General features: G+C 34.3%; 1 protein-coding gene and 4 long non-coding RNA genes across 10 annotated transcripts in view; 3 read left to right on the top strand and 2 right to left on the bottom strand.

Annotated features, from left to right (window-relative positions):
- Window positions 1–19,191, bottom strand: part of LOC122532979 (protein alan shepard) — a 32,735-nt gene extending 13,544 nt beyond the window's left edge. For all 6 annotated transcript variants that reach the window (XM_043662249.1, XM_043662248.1, XM_043662247.1 and 3 more), the window contains exon 1: window positions 18,519–19,191. In XM_043662249.1, coding sequence (XP_043518184.1) covers window positions 18,519–18,575 — 57 coding nt within the window. In that variant the 5' untranslated portion in view covers window positions 18,576–19,191. The remainder of the gene's footprint in view (window positions 1–18,518) is intronic.
- On the top strand, window positions 947–12,009 carry LOC122532983. The gene is made up of 9 exons (XR_006307624.1): window positions 947–1,039; window positions 1,109–1,332; window positions 1,589–4,609; window positions 6,316–7,171; window positions 7,245–7,402; window positions 9,043–9,207; window positions 9,312–10,375; window positions 10,621–10,784; window positions 11,508–12,009. It is a non-coding gene; the product is annotated as an uncharacterized LOC122532983 (long non-coding RNA).
- Window positions 4,653–15,203, bottom strand: LOC122532986. The gene is made up of 3 exons (XR_006307627.1): window positions 15,031–15,203; window positions 13,250–13,254; window positions 4,653–4,663 (listed from the first exon to the last, which is right to left on the bottom strand). It is a non-coding gene; the product is annotated as an uncharacterized LOC122532986 (long non-coding RNA).
- LOC122532984 lies at window positions 13,023–15,266 on the top strand. Its single transcript, XR_006307625.1, has 2 exons — window positions 13,023–13,670; window positions 13,763–15,266. It is a non-coding gene; the product is annotated as an uncharacterized LOC122532984 (long non-coding RNA).
- LOC122532987 lies at window positions 17,086–18,162 on the top strand. Its single transcript, XR_006307628.1, has 2 exons — window positions 17,086–17,159; window positions 18,102–18,162. It is a non-coding gene; the product is annotated as an uncharacterized LOC122532987 (long non-coding RNA).
- Window positions 19,192–19,894: the final 703 nt, after the last annotated feature.

Genomic DNA, 19,894 nt, shown 5'->3' on the forward strand with positions numbered 1-19,894 from the left:
CTGTCGCAATCGCAGGACAGGCCTTTCCAGGACTTTCAAGCGTGTTGCATTCCAATCTCTTTAGAAAGGCCTTACTCGTTGATTTGCATTTTTGGCATAGTTGTGATAACACGGCCAAAATTTACCGTTTGTTGGAGAACAAGACGAAGGCCACAATTAGACTATGGGAAGAGACAAAAGAGATAAAGACAGATCACGCAGAGAGATGAATAAAGAAAATCACACAGAGTCAGCCAGTGATACCAGAGCTGAAAATCAAGACTGTAAATCACTTATCATGAAACTCGAATCTTGTTACTTCCTGTACTGCATACCGACCTCTTTCCTCCTTATTAACGAACATAGGAAAGTCATGTTTCATGCTTCTGTGAGGGCGTTTTGTTTTTAAGCTTCCGTTAATTTGCATATTTCCAAGATACACGTGAAATGCTGTCTGACAAGAAGAAAGCGTTAAGAAACAGATCTTGTTGGAAACCGTTTATCGACACGGTTGTGCGTATCGACTCTGCTACTTCCTGTATTATCCGCAAACTTCTATTTCTCCTGTGTGATATCGAGTAGGCAAAGACTGGTTAAAATGGGATATATATATCTGCAAATTTATAATAAACGTAGATTGAGTTAAAATGCTTTCTCCTTGTTGAACTTTTTGTAAGATTCTTCAAATTTGTTTCTTGCCACAAATAATAATGTAATAATTGTTTGTATGATATTTTCAATAGCTTATTAGTTACTATACGCGAATGGTCCTAAAACTAAAAAAATTACTCATTGGCAAATTTGAGCAGTGAGATTATATTGTACTTTTCTTCTTTCCTTCATTAGTCTTATTCTCAAGTCCTTCTCTTTCAATAATATCATTAGAGGATCCGAAATCATTGCAACTTTAAAGCCATCTGCTATACTGGCAGTATTAAGAAAATTGTGAAGTCTCGCAGTGTGGGCAAATGGAAATTATGGAGGATGAGTCTCGAAAGGCTACGAATCGTCTTATTCCCATCGCTAGGTACGGTACACGTTACAATGATGCGCAGACGTGGTAAGCAGGAAGTGGCATCCGGTCGGTATATCACGATACCCATTTCACACGTCGTTCTCTATTTCGCAGTGACCAACGGCCACGTTGTCTGCATGCCGTTCAATTGAACCAGCGGCATCTACGGGCAAATCATCTGTCTCGTTATCGTACTGTTAAAACCACCGTGATGTTGGTACCTCCATTGTCACGACTACAAACACCTCCATGCACCCATCTTTGGAGTCTTGCAGCCGCCTTCTTTTCTGTTATGGATCTTCATTGATGTTCATTGCTAATACGAATAGTTGAGAGAAGTACGTTACATGCTCTTTTTATTTTAAATTAGTACGGTATCAATAACCACATTAATTTCTTTGAATGATATATTACATGATATATAATTCTTTATTTTGAGTTATTTAGTGAATCTTTGACTTAAAGGTACAATTTTTTTTCTTTTTGAACTTGGAAATGAATGATATCAATATAGTCGCTATAATATAATTATAATTATATATAGTTATATCAATATAATTATATATTCAAGAATTTGTAATCTATGCTTTGCAGAGGAGGATATTTTAAAATTAATGGAAGCATACGAGATCGTTCATGGATAGAGCAAAAATAAAAGGGAAGGCATACGAGAATCTGTGATTCTTTCTTCTTATCAGAGAGGCGTGACTTTACGAGGTTACTGATAAATGATAATTGTGGGGATTTCTTATCGAGTCATCCAGCATACGTAAAACTACAACTGTCGTAATTACTTTCTAAAACACTTTTTTCACCTTATGTCAACACTTTCCCAATTCTGTAATCAATCAAAAAAATATTTAAAAAAACGTAGAGTGTAGTACGTACTACGCTTACAAAGTACAAAAGGATATATACTTACAAGAGAGGTAATAAAAAGTTAATTTTTTGAAGTCATTTTTTCTTTATAAAAAATTATTACGCCATCAGCTGTCTATTTAGAACTGATTTAAAAAAATGTTTTTGTTCCTTAGAATGTACTCTCATATTACTTTAGATTAAACTCTTTAAATAAAATAGAATTGAACAGATAATGAATAACTTAAATAGATTAATTTACTTTAACTTAAGATTACTTATTTTACTTTCTAATTCATAATATAATCTGATATTTTTTGGAAATCGCAACATTTGTACACATGTTTCTCCATTTTCTATCAAAAAGTCAGCAATGTTTTGAAACATAGTCATACATAAAGTTGACGTAATCAAATGATAGATTTACAAAAGAACATTGAATTTCGTGTTACAATGAACAGTTATATGTATCCGTTACATTTGCAAGCTTATGTAGTTGTAAAATAGCATGCTGGTGTTCTAAAAAAAATTCAGGAATCTACTTGGAACAACATAAAATAATGAAGTAACTTCGAAGTGATTAGACTTTTCATTATTGCAATCTCTCATTTTCAAAATGAAGGGAATAGAGCATACTTTTGCAAAACAAATTACACTGCAAGATGAATCAATGACCAAACAATCACAGAATATGGCACATCCGAATTTTCTTTTATGTTAATACGTCCCAAAGCAAGTTCTGTAAGAGGAATCAGGATGTCCCACATACCATGCCAGGGCAAACAGCGTCAGTTGTAAGATGAATGTTACGCTCTATTAGCAAACGGATTCGCATAAACAAATTTGTATAAACAAATACGATGAAATTTTTTTCTTTTCATTGAAATCGAAGAAGATTTACTGATTGCTATAGACTGTAACTAATTAGATATTTTCGAAAACATCCAATATAATTATCCAATCATCATCATTTTCCGTGAGTGATATTCACAAAGATTAATTAATTTTTTTCGTTATTTTTGACGCATTTCCATTCTCTAAAACTTTAGAAAGAATTTACAGATTGATGCTATTATAAATAAATAAAGCATCAGACAAATTTCTATAGATTTTTACCAACAAATTCCTATAGATTCTTTTTTTAAATCATCACATCAGTGATTTTCTAATGATTCGTCAATTAGACAAATTGTTCATTACTTTTGTAAAATATTTTGAAAACTGTTTTAACATGTAACAATATTGTGAAGCAACAAATTTGCCATAAAGGAGAGTCATAGAAGCGTGCTGATAAAGTTTAACTTGCTTTAATCCCGTTTACTGTTTCATGGCCAAGATACATGCATGTAGCCAGTGAACACGGTAACAGATATAAACCGCACAGGTACTCTACTCTCGCAGTAGCGGGCAGTGTCCACTTCTCAGTTTCAAACACGCCATTAACTCCATCTAGAAATTCATTTTTCCTATATCAACTTTGCACTTCGCGGCACGTTCAACTAGCCTGACAGAGTTGCGTCGAACCGTTAACTCGTTTGTAAGTCGCAATTTCAAACTGGCAATTTATATGTATATTCAAAAGTAGTAAATTCCAATCCCCTGTCCTGCCATAATATGATACTTACGAGACTTGGATGTATTAAAATTGTCATGTAAATATAATAACTTTAATATGGATTATTATCTATGATATGTTAATAAGATTAAACATACCTCTACTTTTAAAATAGAGAAAAAAAAATTGAACTTTGAAAATTGCTCGGCGTCTTTTGCTGCTATTCTCGCCTGTTACGCCACTGATTGTTTCACGCGGCGTTGGCGTGCACTGTATTTGGCGAGGATCAATATCCTCGGTGTGCATCATCAAAATCCTGATTTTTTTATCGACTGATCATATTAACGTGTCATCTGCCTAGAATTTGTTACTATTTTGTATAAACACAAATTACAATATTTACATTTCGTGCGCCAAAGTTCCTAGTTTATGAAAATGAATTTATATAAGAGGTACGAACAATTGGCGGTAAATTAACTGATCAGAAGTTTTGTACTAATAATTAATGGTAAATAAATACCAATGATACGAAGGTTCGAAGTAACACATACAAATTCACAACGAACTTTTATCATTTGTAATTGCGAAGAACAAATTGAATCGGTGTCCCGTTCGCTAAGCATCGACGGATGCGCGTGGATGCGCATACGCATGCGCACACGGCCTTAATGGTCAAGAGAAGACGAGAAAAGAAATGCGATAGAAGGGGCAGGAGGGGGGATCAGGTAAGAGGGAACCAATCGTCAGGCTCGCTCATCTCTCTACGAAAGAGTTCCTCTTTGCCGGCGCATACCGGACATTCCGTTTCTTCACCTTGAGAAGATACGTATACCACGCACTCACGCAACATGTTGTGACACGCACTACTATTCCTTTCGCATTTCATGGAGAGACATAACCGTCACACACGCACATCATACACATACACGTATGTGACGTGCGGGTGCGCAACTTCGTATGTACTTTTGAATAACATTCTTTATCATATTTATAACTGAATATAGTTCCAAATCAACTGAAAAGAGATCAATTAAATCGATTGGGTTTTGGCTAGTCACATATTTCTGAAAACTGGCACGTTGACTCCCAATCGAGGGCAATTTCAATGATACCAAGCGTACTGTGAATACAAAGTAGAATTTCACGCCGAAGAAGACAATTAATTACTTTCGGATTGTTGTATCAGCAAGGTCGACCTCAAGGTAAGCGAGCACATAATACCAACACGTTTACCTTCCGATTGCCTGTGCTCTTTCCTTACGTGTTTTCAAGTACAAAACACGTGAGGCTAATTTACAAGAAGATTTAGGTTAGGTTTAGAGAAGGTTGCAACGATCTCGAATAGAATTTGAAGACTGAGGAAATTGTAGCAACTTCGAAAGCTACGATAAAGATGCACAAATAAGTCTATCTACACGCAATAGACACGTTCAGGTTTTGCGCATCAAGAGAGAAGCATTCGTACCGTGTTGCAGTTCATCAACACGAAGAGAACGTACTATTAAAAGTCTTCATTGAAAATATTTTCTCCTCGACATTCACTAATGAAGTCACGTATCGTGACCGATGGGCTGCAGGAGTTAATTATTGCAAAAGAGCAGCATTTATCGCGCACAGTTTTTTTTTTCTGCGTTTACATTTTAGAAATTTTTTAATTTCTTACAGCGCCTTTTTTCATATTTTGAATCTCGACGTTATTAACACAATAGATACTAGATAATATCGAAATCTAATTATAGCAAAGGACTCAAGTAAAGATACAGTCGTACCTAATATATTCGGGCGAATAATTACGTGCTGTCTTCGATCGAATGGTCAAAAACTTACCTGGAACAGAAAGAAGAAAACGAGATTAGTGAAATATAAAGTTTATATATTTTATATATGAAAACATTAAGAATTTTATATATATATATGAAATAATGAAATAAAAGCTCTATAACATATAAGATACATATTTGAAAAAAACATTAATGCGTCTTGTCAAAAAAATTTTTTTAGTAATACATTAATCGCTAGATTGCGGATGCTTATGAAAATTCAAGTATTTTCAAATGCAATTAAAAAAGTAGAATACAGAGATTTGTTTCACTCGTTAAATATTACAATGATTATTATACTTTATGCTATACTTTATTTACTTATTACATTCTATGTATTTTTATATATTACACTGTGCACTTGTATACTTTGGATCTTTCAATTTTCTATAAATTTATAAACATCCACAGTTAGTCGAGTAATTATTACTATTGGAATAATTACTATTGGAACAATCTACAGGGCATTCTTGAAACACTATTTGATTTTATATTTTTATACAAGTACAGTGATTAAATTAATAAAAAGTTAGATATAAATATTAAACTTTATAATTTACCTCTAAACCTCTTGGTATGAAAAAATCGTGATATACTAAGATTTTAATAAAATAAAAAAAGAAAAAAAGAAACAAAGATGAAGTAAAAAACGATTATTTTCGTCGGCATTTCTCTTATCGATTCCGGTGATTCACGAAACGGAAAGTCAATCTGATAAAAGTGTTATGAGCCATAGACGTAGTGAAAGTTACAAAAGACGTTGTAGTTTATTTGAAATTGTACAGTCAAAGCAAACGCATGCTAAAACCTGATGAACATTGATCATAGTTATCCCTAAACTTGATTCTTTCTCTGTCTATGAAAGGATCATTCACGCATGATGAACGCCTCACGTTTAATTTATTTTTATCAATTTTAATTAGAAAAATTCTTAACTTAATTAAATTCCAGTAGCGAGTTCAATCTTATGTAAATCAACTTTCATTTCTCTACGGAATTATAGTGAAATTTTGTATATATATTAAATATCTACGAATATCTATTATAAATTATTTTCTTTCATGTTTATATTTTTCTTTTTGTTTTAGGATGAGCATTTTCGATACGAATGGAATTCCTTCACAAAGCAAATAATGGAAGAATTAATAAAAACGCGTATCACGAATGATATAAGAAAAAAGGAATTCAATTTTGCAACTACAAAGAAGAAATATAATTACAGACTTTGTTAAATGGTCATAAGCATTTAAAGATCTTCTAATTTGTTAAAATTCAATTATACATGTGCTTCTTGTACTATATATCTACGCAATGTATGTGTCTTACAAAAGAAATTAATAGCACTGGATCATTAGAAAGGTAATATTGTATTAATGTGAAACAATAGAAAAAAAGTGAATGAAAGTGAAAACTGCCGTTAGTTTCAGATAACAGTAAGAAATGAGTAGTTTGCAAGCAGGATCATAAGAACTTCAAAATGAGTCAGCTGCTGTGAATCATCTTATAATAAGCCTTCCCAATCTCGAATAGAGTACTATATGAAAGAAAGTTACATTCTTTTTTATTTTTGTTCTTTTAGCTGACATCTAACGGTTTCAATAATTATAATATTTGAAGAAAATGATGCTAATGAATAAAAAATGATAATTCGTCAGAACTTTATTATAAAGTCTACAGAAAATGAGATATTGTTTGGAGATACATGTTTTAAACATTTAAATGTTTAAATATATATTTTAATTAATGAATTAACATATTTCTAATAGAAATGCACCATCACTATTATAATTAAACTGTAAAACCAGATTTTTCAGGAATATATATATGAATTTCATTTGAATGGAAATCAGTATTAGAAGTTGTTCGATTGTCGTATTAAAACGCACAGAAGAAAATATTGAACAGAACGGAGACAGCCGTTTATTCGAAATGAAAAAGCAGTCGGTAAGATACCAAGTTCACTGACTCCGATGACTAATACGAAATTAATTACTCAACTGCTAACGTTTCCTTCCAGACGCCTTAATGATGCTTCGACTACGTGGAAACTGTTCAAAATTTGCCAAGGTAGAACCGGCAAATCGTGAAAATTATCATTTGTTTTCAAGGATATGAGAAAGTAGTTTGATTTAAGACAATTTTTAAACTACATGGTAGTTTTGTTGTTTTCAAATTGTAAGCAACAATATCAAAAACAACGATTATTCATTATATTTATTGTCTGTACATTTTGATATATATAAAAATGACGCTGCATCGAAAAACAAATACCGATTTGAAATGATTGAAATGAATAACAGAGAGGAAAGCACACGAATTATGTGAATTTCTCTGCTGCAATTTACTAATATTATTAATTGTTACATTATTATGCAAGAGAGGTCAGAAAGTTGAATCAATGACAGATAAACAATTACAGTTATCTTTACACAGAAAGTTTCACAATAGGTACACCGATACAGTTAGTGAAGTAAAGGATTTCCCAATTACGCAGTTATTTTTAATTATTATCCCTATCTAAAGTGCAGTCGAGTGACTGACTTATAAATGTGATATTAATATTGACGATCGTACAGTAATTAAGTTAATGGCATTTTAAATCGGACATAACTTTAAGTGTCGGTGAAGTATTAATTGAAATTTACACGGGGTTTTAATTGGTTTTGTTAACATTTTATCATGTACTTCCTAACAATTATTTTTTAGCACCTTAGATTGATCTGGAACAGTGTAAATTCATAGGTTGTTGAAGGTTGTTGTTGAAATAAATAAAATTTAATCTAGAAATGCAACGCAATATTTCGGTGTTGTGATGTGCATAAAAATTCTGAAACAAACTGTAATTAAAATAATAATACAATGAACATATATATTATATTACAGACTGACCCATTTTGATCTTTCCATGCAATCATCTCCAAAGGTATTTGTTATTGTAGAAAATGTTTCAAGTGAAACTTATTGTATTTTAGGAAGGGGAGGGGACAATTTTACGATAGAGATCACTTCTACTTTGTTAAATGGAATCATAATCTTTTTTTTATACATCAATCGATAAAGCTCGGCAGACTAATCTACGTACGTCGAAACATTATTAGTTTAAAAGATATTTTAGCTTTAATTTTGTAAAATACACGAAATCTTGCGTTCATTGTTCTTATCTGTGCCATTATTGCGATTCAATTTTAGTAGCTTTTCAGATTTATCTGTGTGTTTTTATTACTTCACGATCTAATTGCGATAACCGAAACAGGAATTTCAACTAAGAAACGTCCCGATTCATGCACGTGTCGCCAGTTATTAAGGCTTCTTATTGGCATTTAAGTTTCGACTACACCCGTGTTAACGTAATAATTCAAGACCCGACGCAGAACTCGGTCCGGTCGGAATAGAATGATTGCTCGCATACCACAAATACGTAACACACGCTGCGTGTGCGTTGTGCAAAATTAAATAGAAAGCATCACGTTAAGGCGCATCCTACGGATTTTCATTCGATAGATAGAATATCTCTGCGCGTCTGTGGTAGTCGTAACATAATTCGTCGTATTTACGTTTCGAAAGATCCAGTTTGAGATTTCTTTTATAAACGAAATTACTCGACGAAAAGTGGTATAGTAATATATTATTTCTGAAGTTTAAAAATTGAGATTCAATGAATTTCACGCAAATTTTTTGTATATTTTACCTGATACAATGTCCTACTTAGATCATACTGTGTCTAGAAAATTTATATTATACTAAAAATTGTTAATTATTCAATAGTTAAGTTTTACGAAACAAAAAATTAACTTACTTTTCTTTGTTAATTACAGAGAAACAATTCATCGGCATAGCGACTGCAACAAAATCTGGTTTTACTCAACGTTTTCCAAAGTATATGTTGAGTTAATCGTTAGTCATCAATACCATGAAGCTGACCTACATGTGTGCCAGGAAATGGATCTTTCCTTGCACTTAATCAGTGAATTACACTTTGGGTATGGAATCTAGTCATTCGACTCAAACTTTAGCGAATTTCTTGCACTGGAATTTCCCTTTACGAAGTTCCTTTGACCGTCATTCTTCACGTTTTTCATTCCAGATACGAGCAAATCGATCGACAACTAACTTTTTATACCGTGTCGAATCATGTCGAAACGTATACAATGATTCTAAGTGATATTAAAATTTAATGATAGTGGCAGTTGAAGAATATCGTACTGTGTGCTACCCGTTTTCGAGATCACTGGCCATATATAAACGAGAGATCTTCCTATTGATGAAATTAAAATCCGGTTCCTACTCGCGGAAACCTATCTTCTTGCCAACAATAAAAAATCGATCGATGATTCTATCTAGCCAGCTTGACCAGAGAGACTATAAAAGGAAGAACGATTCTCGGAGTCGGTTTTCCACGGCACATAGATACCTATGGTTCGAGTCTAGCCGATCCATCGGCCGATCTATGCAGGTGCACACACCAGAGAGAAGACATTTTGCGAGCCTTCTTTTCCTTTCTATGTCTGGTACACGTAGAACACGTACGGTGGACGTGAAACGCATAATACGTTACGTTTGAATGGCAAAGCACCATGATCGCAATTCTATTTGGTCTCATATCAAATGTGACACGATACAGTTACCCATGATGAGATTAAAATGTGGAAAAAAAAACGTGCACAAATTATTGCACACCAGATTGAATTTGACAAAAAGAATTCTCAATTTCTCAAGTCTTAAAACATTTTTTTGCTGATGCTTTCTCTAAATGTACCTAATAATTGTTTCATTTGATGAATTCTTTTTCAGGTCGATAGATTATGTATTACGACAGATTATGTATTATTTTTTACAACTGGCCTTCATTGGTCAACGTGGCGATTGCAAGAAGAAGAAACAACGACGAGATTTTCCTTACGGAGCATTTGCTACTCTAACTGCTTCATCGAAGAAAACATCTTCTCCTCCTCCACTGAAGAGTTTATACTCTTCAAGAAAATTCTCAAGAAATGCGTTAGAACGAAACGATAGATGAAGGGACGACGATCGTGGTCGTGGATTGGATTATAAAAGATGAGCTGAGAAAGAATAAGGAGGGAGGGCTGGCTGGCCGGTTGCCTGGTCGCTTCGAATCTCTGGCACCCTTTAGCCGAGTTTAGGCGGACAGTAAGTATTATTAGTCGCGGATCGCGTGCTTCCGTGTCCTTACCTCATGAAACAATGAGATCGTTCGCGAAAGATATGCGCGCCAGACTGTATCGCCGTATATCGAGCGCTCACGCAAGACTCTTTTCTTCTCCTTTAGAAATGTAATCTTCCTTTCTTTCTTTTCTTTTTTGCTTTTCATGCTTCTTTTTTTTCCATTTTCCTCCTTTCATTCTTTGTCTTTCTTTTCTCTGTCTCTCTTGGAGGTAAGCGAACCCGTTACAGGTCTCCTTGAACTTGTTCTCCAGCCAGATGATGAATTATCTTTACATCGAACAAGACCAGAGTGTAGCCGAGACCGGTCCCCAAAGACGATTCACGATCGTGTCGTGTGGACGTTAGAAAATTAAAAATTTTTAGCGGCTTAGCGGTAAGATTTGTAAAGATATTACGCAAGAAAGAGACGTGAAGTTATTGCATGTAAATATTATAATATCGTTTTGGAAAGCATATGCAAGCTATTTTCTAGATTTTATGGAAAGTAACAAATTTCAATTTCTTGTTTTTAATACTTTTTAAATTCTTGCTTAAAAATTGTATTTTAGGTGCAAGAAGAAAACAAATAAATGAAGAAATGAAAGATGAAAATGATAAAAATATGAGAAAATCTAAGATCAAAAAATACAAGAAACGAGTAGTTAAAATATTTACGACTGATTTAAATTGATTTGTGCAGAATAGAAAAAAGATAAAAAAAAAAGTAGTTTAAAAGTCGAAACTACGAAATGTCTGTATATAACTTCGAACAACTGAGTATCATCCACCTGAACAATTTTACTGTTCGTTAAAATATTTTGTCTTTTAAAGGTATAAGAAGGACTACAAGAAATTTAGTAGATCAAGACAAGTAAAACTATTATCAGCCTGTATTATGTCTATTTATCTCGGTTGTTCAAATTTCATGTTTAAATTTCCAACACCATTGAAAATAACATTTTCAGTTTCCTGACTTTCACATTATGTAACGTGAAAGCAAATGTTCCTATTATTTTATATTATACAACTAATTAATTATCATTAGAAAATTACTAATTAATTAGCGTTAGAACAATTTTTCAATTGTTATTAAACAAAACATTGTTGCGTATTACAGATACTAGAAAACTCTTGGAGGAAGAAAAAAAAAAAAGAATAAGAATCGAGACTTCTCGCACAGGAAATTCTGCAAGAGAAAACGCTGGACATCGTACGACCTTGACTCCGCGCACACATCGGGTACCGTTGTCTGTCTAGGAAATTTTTTCCCGGTGACCATGCGCGACGGCTGCGAGAAAGCCCCGTGCGTAAGTAGACGATGACAAAGATTATTACAGGCACATACCGGGTTCGCCGTGGGTGTACCTTCCGTTTGATGTCGACTACTTTTGTCTAACGGCTCGGTATAGCCATTAAATGCGTGCGGTATGTCAACAAATGAAATTTAGCACGAGTCGTCCGTTGCTTCGTTTCTCGGTGATTTAGTGTTGATTCTTACTCTCATTGCTTCCGACTTTCCCTTTCGTTTCATCGTTTTGCAATAAAAGAAAAAATGTTTTTCTCTTGGGTTTTCCCAACTTCCATCGTATAATTCCCTTTTTCTGTGTTTTAATGTTGATTAATTTATATCTGTGATTTCTAATGATCTCTGGTTTAAATTGTTTCTTTGGTGAATATTAAATGTCTGAGAAATATATTCAATAGATATCTACTGAATACTGAAAGTTTCTTTTGTTAAGTTACTAAAAGTTACTTATTAAAAGTTACGTTAAATTTACTGAAATTTACTGAAAGTTTCTTTTGTTAAGTTACTAAAAGTTACTTATTAAAAGTTACGTTAAAATCACAATTTCACTGTTGCTGTGCAACGTGTGCCAAATATTTAGTCGGAAATATATGTTTTTATGCGTACGTTATACTTTACTCTGCTGAATCTTTCATTCTGCAATTGTAGAAGTTAAAGAATGCTGCTGGAAAGTTGCGTCTAATACATCCTAAGATCACAGCTTTTTGCGTGGGATGAAAACTAGGAGGATAATAGAGTGCGATAAGGTATTCCGCTCGAAGTAAAGTGAAGCATACGAAGAGCAGATTAGAATAACACATCATTAATGTAAACAGCCGCAGAGATCATTTCAAAGTGACTCATTCCTGATATTATGAGCATGCCTTGCTTGCTTGTCTCTTTCTCTCTTCATTTTCATCTATACATCTTTTCAAAGAAAAACTTTTGTAGAATTCTTTGTTCATCTGTTCTTCTTTCACTTTCCATTTTTATTTTTCTATTTTATCTATTCTTGTTTCTAATTGTAAGTTGTTCTCTTCTCCATTCGTTTTATTCTCTGTTTTCTAGTTATTTTCTAGCTCTATCTCTCATTGTCAGTTGGTAAGATTGTTTCTCTATATCTATATGCTTTAAAATAAAGGAAACTTATTTTAAAAGCATTTCCTAGTGTTTAGGCATTTATGAAAAATTTGAAAGTATAAAAATAGAAATATAAATTCGTAAAGCGCTCATTATAACATTTAGGGGACAGAAATGAATCTCTATTTAAATTCCATTTACATGTTTAGTTGCATTCATAAAAATATGAAATTGTAAAAATATCCGCAGTCTACTCATCATTTACAGAAATTTCATAGAATCTTGTTCGACAAAAATGAAAGGAGATTTTCTCGTCGAGGAAGATATGCGTGAAGATTCCTAAGAAAATGTCAGATGTACGCGGTAACGATGGCCACGTGCAATTAAGAGGCGCGAGCAATAAAGGCAATCAAATTATTCATAAAAACGGTTGGTTGCATGTTACCCAAGCTGTGAATCCGCCCTGGGGCTTCTTCGTCTTTCGACGAAGATACAATCTCTACGATCGTAACGAGAAGAGAATCCATCGATTCAACTAAGAGAGAGAGAGAAAAAAAAGAACGGCTCTTCTCTTTCACTATCGATGTATCAAGGTTCCCCTGTTTCGATCTAACACTTGCGATTCTCTGATCCTTTATTCAGTGTGTGGCTTTCTGATCGTGTAACGTGTTTCCCGGGACGATTAACTTGGTATAGCTTGGTCAGTTACGACCAAGGCGCTGGAATCGCCGTAATTACGTAATCACGAAATTGGCTTGCTCCTAAGGAACAGAAGGCAAATTGAGGCAAATGGTAAAAGGAATCATGGCCACCACCCACACCAGCCAAGATACTGGGCCACGACATTCCTTCTTTCAATCGAATTCTGGTAATTCAATACAAGTCTTCAGAATACAGAAGGAACATTAAATCAACGTAAGTAAACTTTAAGTTTGATATACGATTTAGAGTTTAACTTTGTTTGAGAATTTATTTGCAGCATTGAAGGTTCATTGAATGTAATTCAGGTATCTGTAGCGGATGCGTCACTAGCCTTGCAACCCAGGTCCAATAAATCACAGATATTGCTAGGATTGACCTTTGGCCGGCACAACATTCCTGCAAATACCCAACTTTCCCCGGCACGTAAGTTCCACGTGTTCGAGGAAAGTACTGGAAAAAAAATCGGGCTATATGATTATAAGGATCGACATTGCGCAAGATCTTGTTCTGTATCTCCTACGATACGTATTTATTTATTTTTATTCGTCAAAAGTGTCTCGATAACTCTCACCCCTATATTCCACAGGATCTAGAATATTTCTGGCTGTTTTGTTATTCTAATTAGTGTAAAATACAGTTAACGAGGAAGCATTGCAAGGATGTGACTTTGAGTTCTAAATGTTGCAAAAAGAAGAAGAGAAGTCTGATAATAATGGTATCATTTCCCTGGCAACCTCCTTCTCCCTTCTGTTCGTAAAGACCCTCGTCCGTATAACTCGATTGAGAAGTATTTCAAAACCGGAAGGTAAAAATGAGATTAATCTTGGTTCAGTGTATCGTCGAGATTTCCGGGTGGCTCGTTCTCTCCTCGCGCTCCAACGAAGGGAGCGGAGCCTTGCAGCCGCTGCAACCGCAAATAATCGATATCCTTGCTGCGTCTATTCTCTTCCTACCCTACCCGGCCCTTACTCCCTTCGCTTCCTCGCTCTTCCCTATTTCCTCCCTCTTTCTGTTTCTGCTCCTCTCTCCCTTTGCACGCCAGCTCGTTCTTGCATTCTTGTCGCCTACAATTTTTATCCACCTACGTGTACGAGCCGCTTTCCGACGCGTAAAGCTCTTCCAATAGTGAAAAACCTTTGTTCTACGACGATATTTTTTTTTTTTTTCTTTCTCCAAACGTTTCGCGAAACCGAAACACGAATTTCCGCCACCTTTTTCTTTTCTTTTCTGTCTTTCAGTCGGCTGAAAAGTTCTTGATTTTTGGGGGAAAACCCAAGGCTACGCTTTCGCATTTATTTTTTGTTACGAGCTGGAAAGAAATGGATGAACGCTTGTCTTTCTGTTAAATCTCATCGTTCTGAAAATACGTCTGTTTCATAACTTCAGTCCAATCTCTTTCTCTTGCTTTTTTCTTCAGTTCACTTCTTAGTAGCGATTAATCAGCACTTCTCTTAATTTCGTAAATGGTTCGTTGTCAAAATTAATTCTGTAGATTATGCAATTTACTGATGTTTTTGAAAACTACATTTATAGCCAATTGGTGCTTCGGAGAGGCACGCAAATCTATGTAAACAATCAATCATCACTAGATCGCTAGAAGTAGCCGTGGTTTGTAAGAAGAATGGCTCGCACATGTAATCGCGATTGAAACAAATCGGTTCAATTATCGTTATAAATTCTCAACGTCAGTCGACTAAACGCACTTGCTAAAGCATCGAGTGACGTTTGTAAGCTTAACCGAATGTAATGAACTTTTCTTCCCTATTCCTTTGTAAATAAAAAACTGAAAAATATCTAATAAAAAAAAAAGATAATGAAAGCCATAAAATTGGAAAAACGTAATTATATTGCTGAATTATAATTTTTAATTATTGCAAAATAATAATGTTTCCAAATGGATGTTGAATCACGGTCAAAGGCAATCTTGAAATGCGATACTGTAGTAATCGGTGGTGCTCGCTGATACTGGACGATCGTCAACTATTATTAGTACTTTATGATCAACGAAGAACTGTTAAGCATAAGGAACATACAAAATTTTCTGTAAGATTTTCATTCTATATTTCAGTTTCCTACGTATTTTTATTTGTTTTATTTTCCTAACCTATGACACATGATCCTCCAAATTTTATTCAAAAAAAAAATGTATTGTAAATATAGATTAAAGTTACTGATTCCTGCGAAATTTGAGCACTTGAATTATTTTGTTACATTGTACAACTTTGTACAATTTGTAACAATAGTCTCATAGAAATACAAACATATAAAAATTTAGAAAAATGGAACTGTAGCATTGTAGTATAGAAGAATAAATGTATGAAAATATACTTAACTATAACTTACTCTATAAGCGTAAAATTTATAGAATAAGTTAACCGATTTGAATGAATATAAAAGACATGTTGCACATGTTATTTTTATACTTTAGTGAAAATAATATATTCATATAATTATTTAATTCATTTTGAATTACCTATATACATGAATTTTTTCCCAAATTTATAATTTTTTATTCAATTATTCAGCAATCATATATTATCATATATTGTTTAACAATATATCAAACCTATATTTATATAGGTTAAGTTATCCTAATATATGTAGATTCAATTCACAATTTACTTTATCACTAATTACAAATAAATGTAAAATATTCAGGGCTCCTACTTTTTAAAAAAAACTTTATTTTGTGGGGGAAAAAAGAATACAAATGTTAGATAATATTGATTGTTGAATAATCATGCATTAACTATAAAATAAAATTTAAAACTTTACTAGTTTAATCGTGAAAAAATTAGAATTTAAATATTATGAGTATTTGAAAAAAAACTCATATAACTCTGATAATAGTTTCAGATATTATTTTACTACTGATAAATCTTTTATGCGTACATCAATCAGTTAAGATAAAGAGAAAGAAATGATCGTGAAAATGCACGAACTCTTAGGCATAAATACATATGATTCCTATAATCTTGATAAAATATTTAAATGATTACCTAAACACTTCGCTTTAGATTGTGAAGTTCAAAGTACGCGATACTTCAGCGTCGATTGCTTTCGATGTCATAGATTTTAACGAATTCTTAATGTTTTATCATCTCATTAGTCTACATAATTTGAGATTAAGCGAAGCTTCAAAAATTTTACAAAATTTAATGAAAAAGCAGACTTAAAATGCAAAGTTTAATAAAAAAAAAAAAGAAATTCAAAATTATTGCATACTGATGCTCTATGTGTGTAGTGTGATAGTCAAGTATAAACTTTCCGTTGGCAACACTGAAAAGAACAGCTGTTTGCACGTCAATCCGTTTAAATACATTTACTATACGATAACCTTTACATTAACACAGCAATCAGTAAACTTCGAAACGGCATGAAAAACTGCATTGTCGATATTGTTGATAATGAAATGTCATTTTGTAATTACGCTTAATACTTTCATCAACTTTAGTAAAAAAACGAACGAATATCAATATATCAGCATCTTATTAAAATTCGGTTCTCATGTTACGAAACAAGAGGATCAATTTCGAAGGAGGTTATGAGGTTTAAAAATCTATGCAAAACATGTATCATTAAAAGCATACGACAAGGTTGGCTACACTGACGAGCGTTAGGTCGAATTTCAATGTGCAGATTAAGAATGCTTCCGGATAGTGGCTCCACGTCGCTTTCACAAGCAACTAAACTATTACATTAGTAAGCAATTTCTTTAAATATTGACAAAAATAATTCAAAAATAATATATCAAACAATATACAGATATTTATGTCACATTCCATTCATATTCGTAACTATGAAGATTTTGACCATAAAAAAAAGATAAAAATACTAAGAAATTATAAAAGAATGAATGAATGTTTCTTTTAATAAAGAAATAATCTCATTCCTATTCATCTGTATTAGTTTTATCAAATCAATCAAACTAAAAAAAAAGAACATTTAATTATATTCGCTTATCTAAAATTATTATTTTTTATCATAATTTTATCTCGTATACCGAATTTATTATGTATTGATAAGCAAAAAAAAGATGTATTTTAAGTGCAATAAAAAGTACAAAATTATTTCGCGAAAATCGTCGTAATTGAAAGTAGACAGAGAACAGGAAGAAACGACAAGAGTCTGCGCAGAATATCAGGACCGTATACATAAGAATAAGAGCCTGTTATATATACACTATTCAAAGACTAAAATTTTTATTCTAATAGTTTTTTTTATGAAAAATATCATTTTCCGATTTGTAAAAAAATCGTAAAATAATATACTTTAAAAAATGCATTGTTTCACACATTTTTAATTAGTGAAAAAACAATATTTAACAATAAAGATGTTATTAACCATGTGGTTTCGAATACTTCATGCTTCGTAAACGAATCATTTCAATCTTTTCTAAATGTCAAAAAAATAATTCGATTATATAGATTAATTCGAAAATTATAACGAAATCACGTAACAGAGATATGTTTGTAGTAAACCGGCAAATATACATTCTGATTTATCAAATTTGTCATTCAACAATTTATTCAAATACTACTGTCAAAATTCTGATTAATAATCGAAATCAATGGAAATAAATAAAAAAAAGAAAAAGAAATAATACGATTGAAATGAAACTAACTCTACTCGGAACTATTTCAGACAAATCTTCCCTGGATACAAAGCACGATAGACTTTCAAGAGAGAGTGGGGGGGGGGGGGGAGAAAAAGAAAAGGAAGAAAGAAAAGAAGGAATATGCGAAGACGACCGAGAGAGGTTAAGGTGGGGGAGAGAAAGAGGAGACTGGGTGGGGCAGCAGACGCCCCGCGGCAAACTGTCAAACTACGCCGGTTCCGCAAGGTTCGTGGCTATCGGCCGTCCCCATGGTAATGCTACGTTTTCCAAGAGCGTGTATACACAAGTAAATATGCATGCACACCGACGAACGCGAAGCATGGAGGGTTCGAATGCGGAAAACTCTTCCGACCGGTATGAACTGATCTCGAACGACTCGGGTCTCGAGTAAACGTATGAGGAACAGATGACAGAGAATTATCGTTAAATTTCACCTCACTCACCATCATTTTATAGTTGAGCTTCCTCGGCGCGGCTACGTTTTCCATTCTCACGGACATATTAGCGGTGTTATCGCTCGTGGCGCCTGCTCGAAATGATACCGTGCCGTCGGTTCTATCACTACTCTTTTTTCTCTTATTTCGTACTTGTAGGTCGTTGCTGGATTTTTCTGACTGGCGTTGCTCGGCCGGTGAGCAGCGTTATCCACAGTTTTCGGTGATCTTCTCGACACTGGTTAGATGTGCAGCAAGCAAGAAACCCACACAGCACAGTCACGAAACGAATTTGCACTGCGATCGGCCGATAAACCGGGGTGGAGCGGAGGCAGAAAAAGAGCGAGGAAGAAAGAGAGAGGATGAATATAGGTGTGGGTGAGACGCTTTGTAAAACGAGGGTTGTCGAGGAGGGGGGTAGAGCTTAGGACGAAGTATGGTACGTATGGTTATGGTCACGAAGGGACACAATGAAAGAGCCAAAGATCAGACAAGTCAGTACGGTATTAATACCGACGAAACTGAAATTAAAGAGCGGCAAGAGCAACCAATAAATCACTTTAAGAAAAAGAAAGAGAGGAAAGGGAACAAAAAGAAAACGGTAGGATAATCTGGATAGAGAAAGAGAAAGATAGAAAAAGAGGGAGGACGGGAGGGAGGGAGGGAGAGAGAGAGGAGGAGAAAGAGAAAACAAGAGCTGAGGGGTTGAGACGGGAGGAAGAGCCAGAAGAGAAAAAGAGGAAGAGGGACGTGATGTGTGCGGCTTTCTGTTGCAGTGATCGAATGTACACGCGGTACTACGTAAATGTAGCCGGAGGGAGGGAGTGAGAAAGAGCGACAAAGATGAGGAAAGAAAAGGGTAGAGCTCGAACTGATGGCGATATGAGACGGATGTCGAGTGTCAAGAGGGTGTGTCGGCTTATACACTTCACTACTACTATCGGTTGAACACTTTTCTCCACGTCGTAACTGGTTATTAACGCACCACACCGAAAGAATCAACTGGGCTACACCAAGAGCTGAGTCAACGAGCGGGAGAGACTACGCGAGATTATCACCTACTTCGGTGTAGTTTTCAGCCTCAGTGGCGGCCACTGTTGCGGTACGATCGTCCTTATCCACCTTGTTGCCTGTCTTTGTCGGGATTGTCCCCTTTGTCGTTGTCCTCGTCGTTTCGATCGCTGTCTTCCTTAAGTCCTTGTCCTCGGTCTTTTTTCTCGGTATGTCTTCCTAATTACCGCCTTTTCCTTAATCCTTCTTTGTTCCCCTCTTTTCTTTTTTCTTCCTCTTCTTCTTTCGCACTTAGATCTTCCAGTTATCGCGAAAACCTTCCTATCTTTTTTCGTACCTTCCGTCGTCGTCTTCTCGTCCGTTATCGCGCGTGT

This window comes from Frieseomelitta varia, unplaced genomic scaffold (genome assembly GCF_011392965.1).
Source record: "Frieseomelitta varia isolate USP_RPSP 00005682 unplaced genomic scaffold, Fvar_1.2 scaffold_485, whole genome shotgun sequence".
NCBI classification, from domain to species: domain Eukaryota; kingdom Metazoa; phylum Arthropoda; class Insecta; order Hymenoptera; family Apidae; genus Frieseomelitta; species Frieseomelitta varia.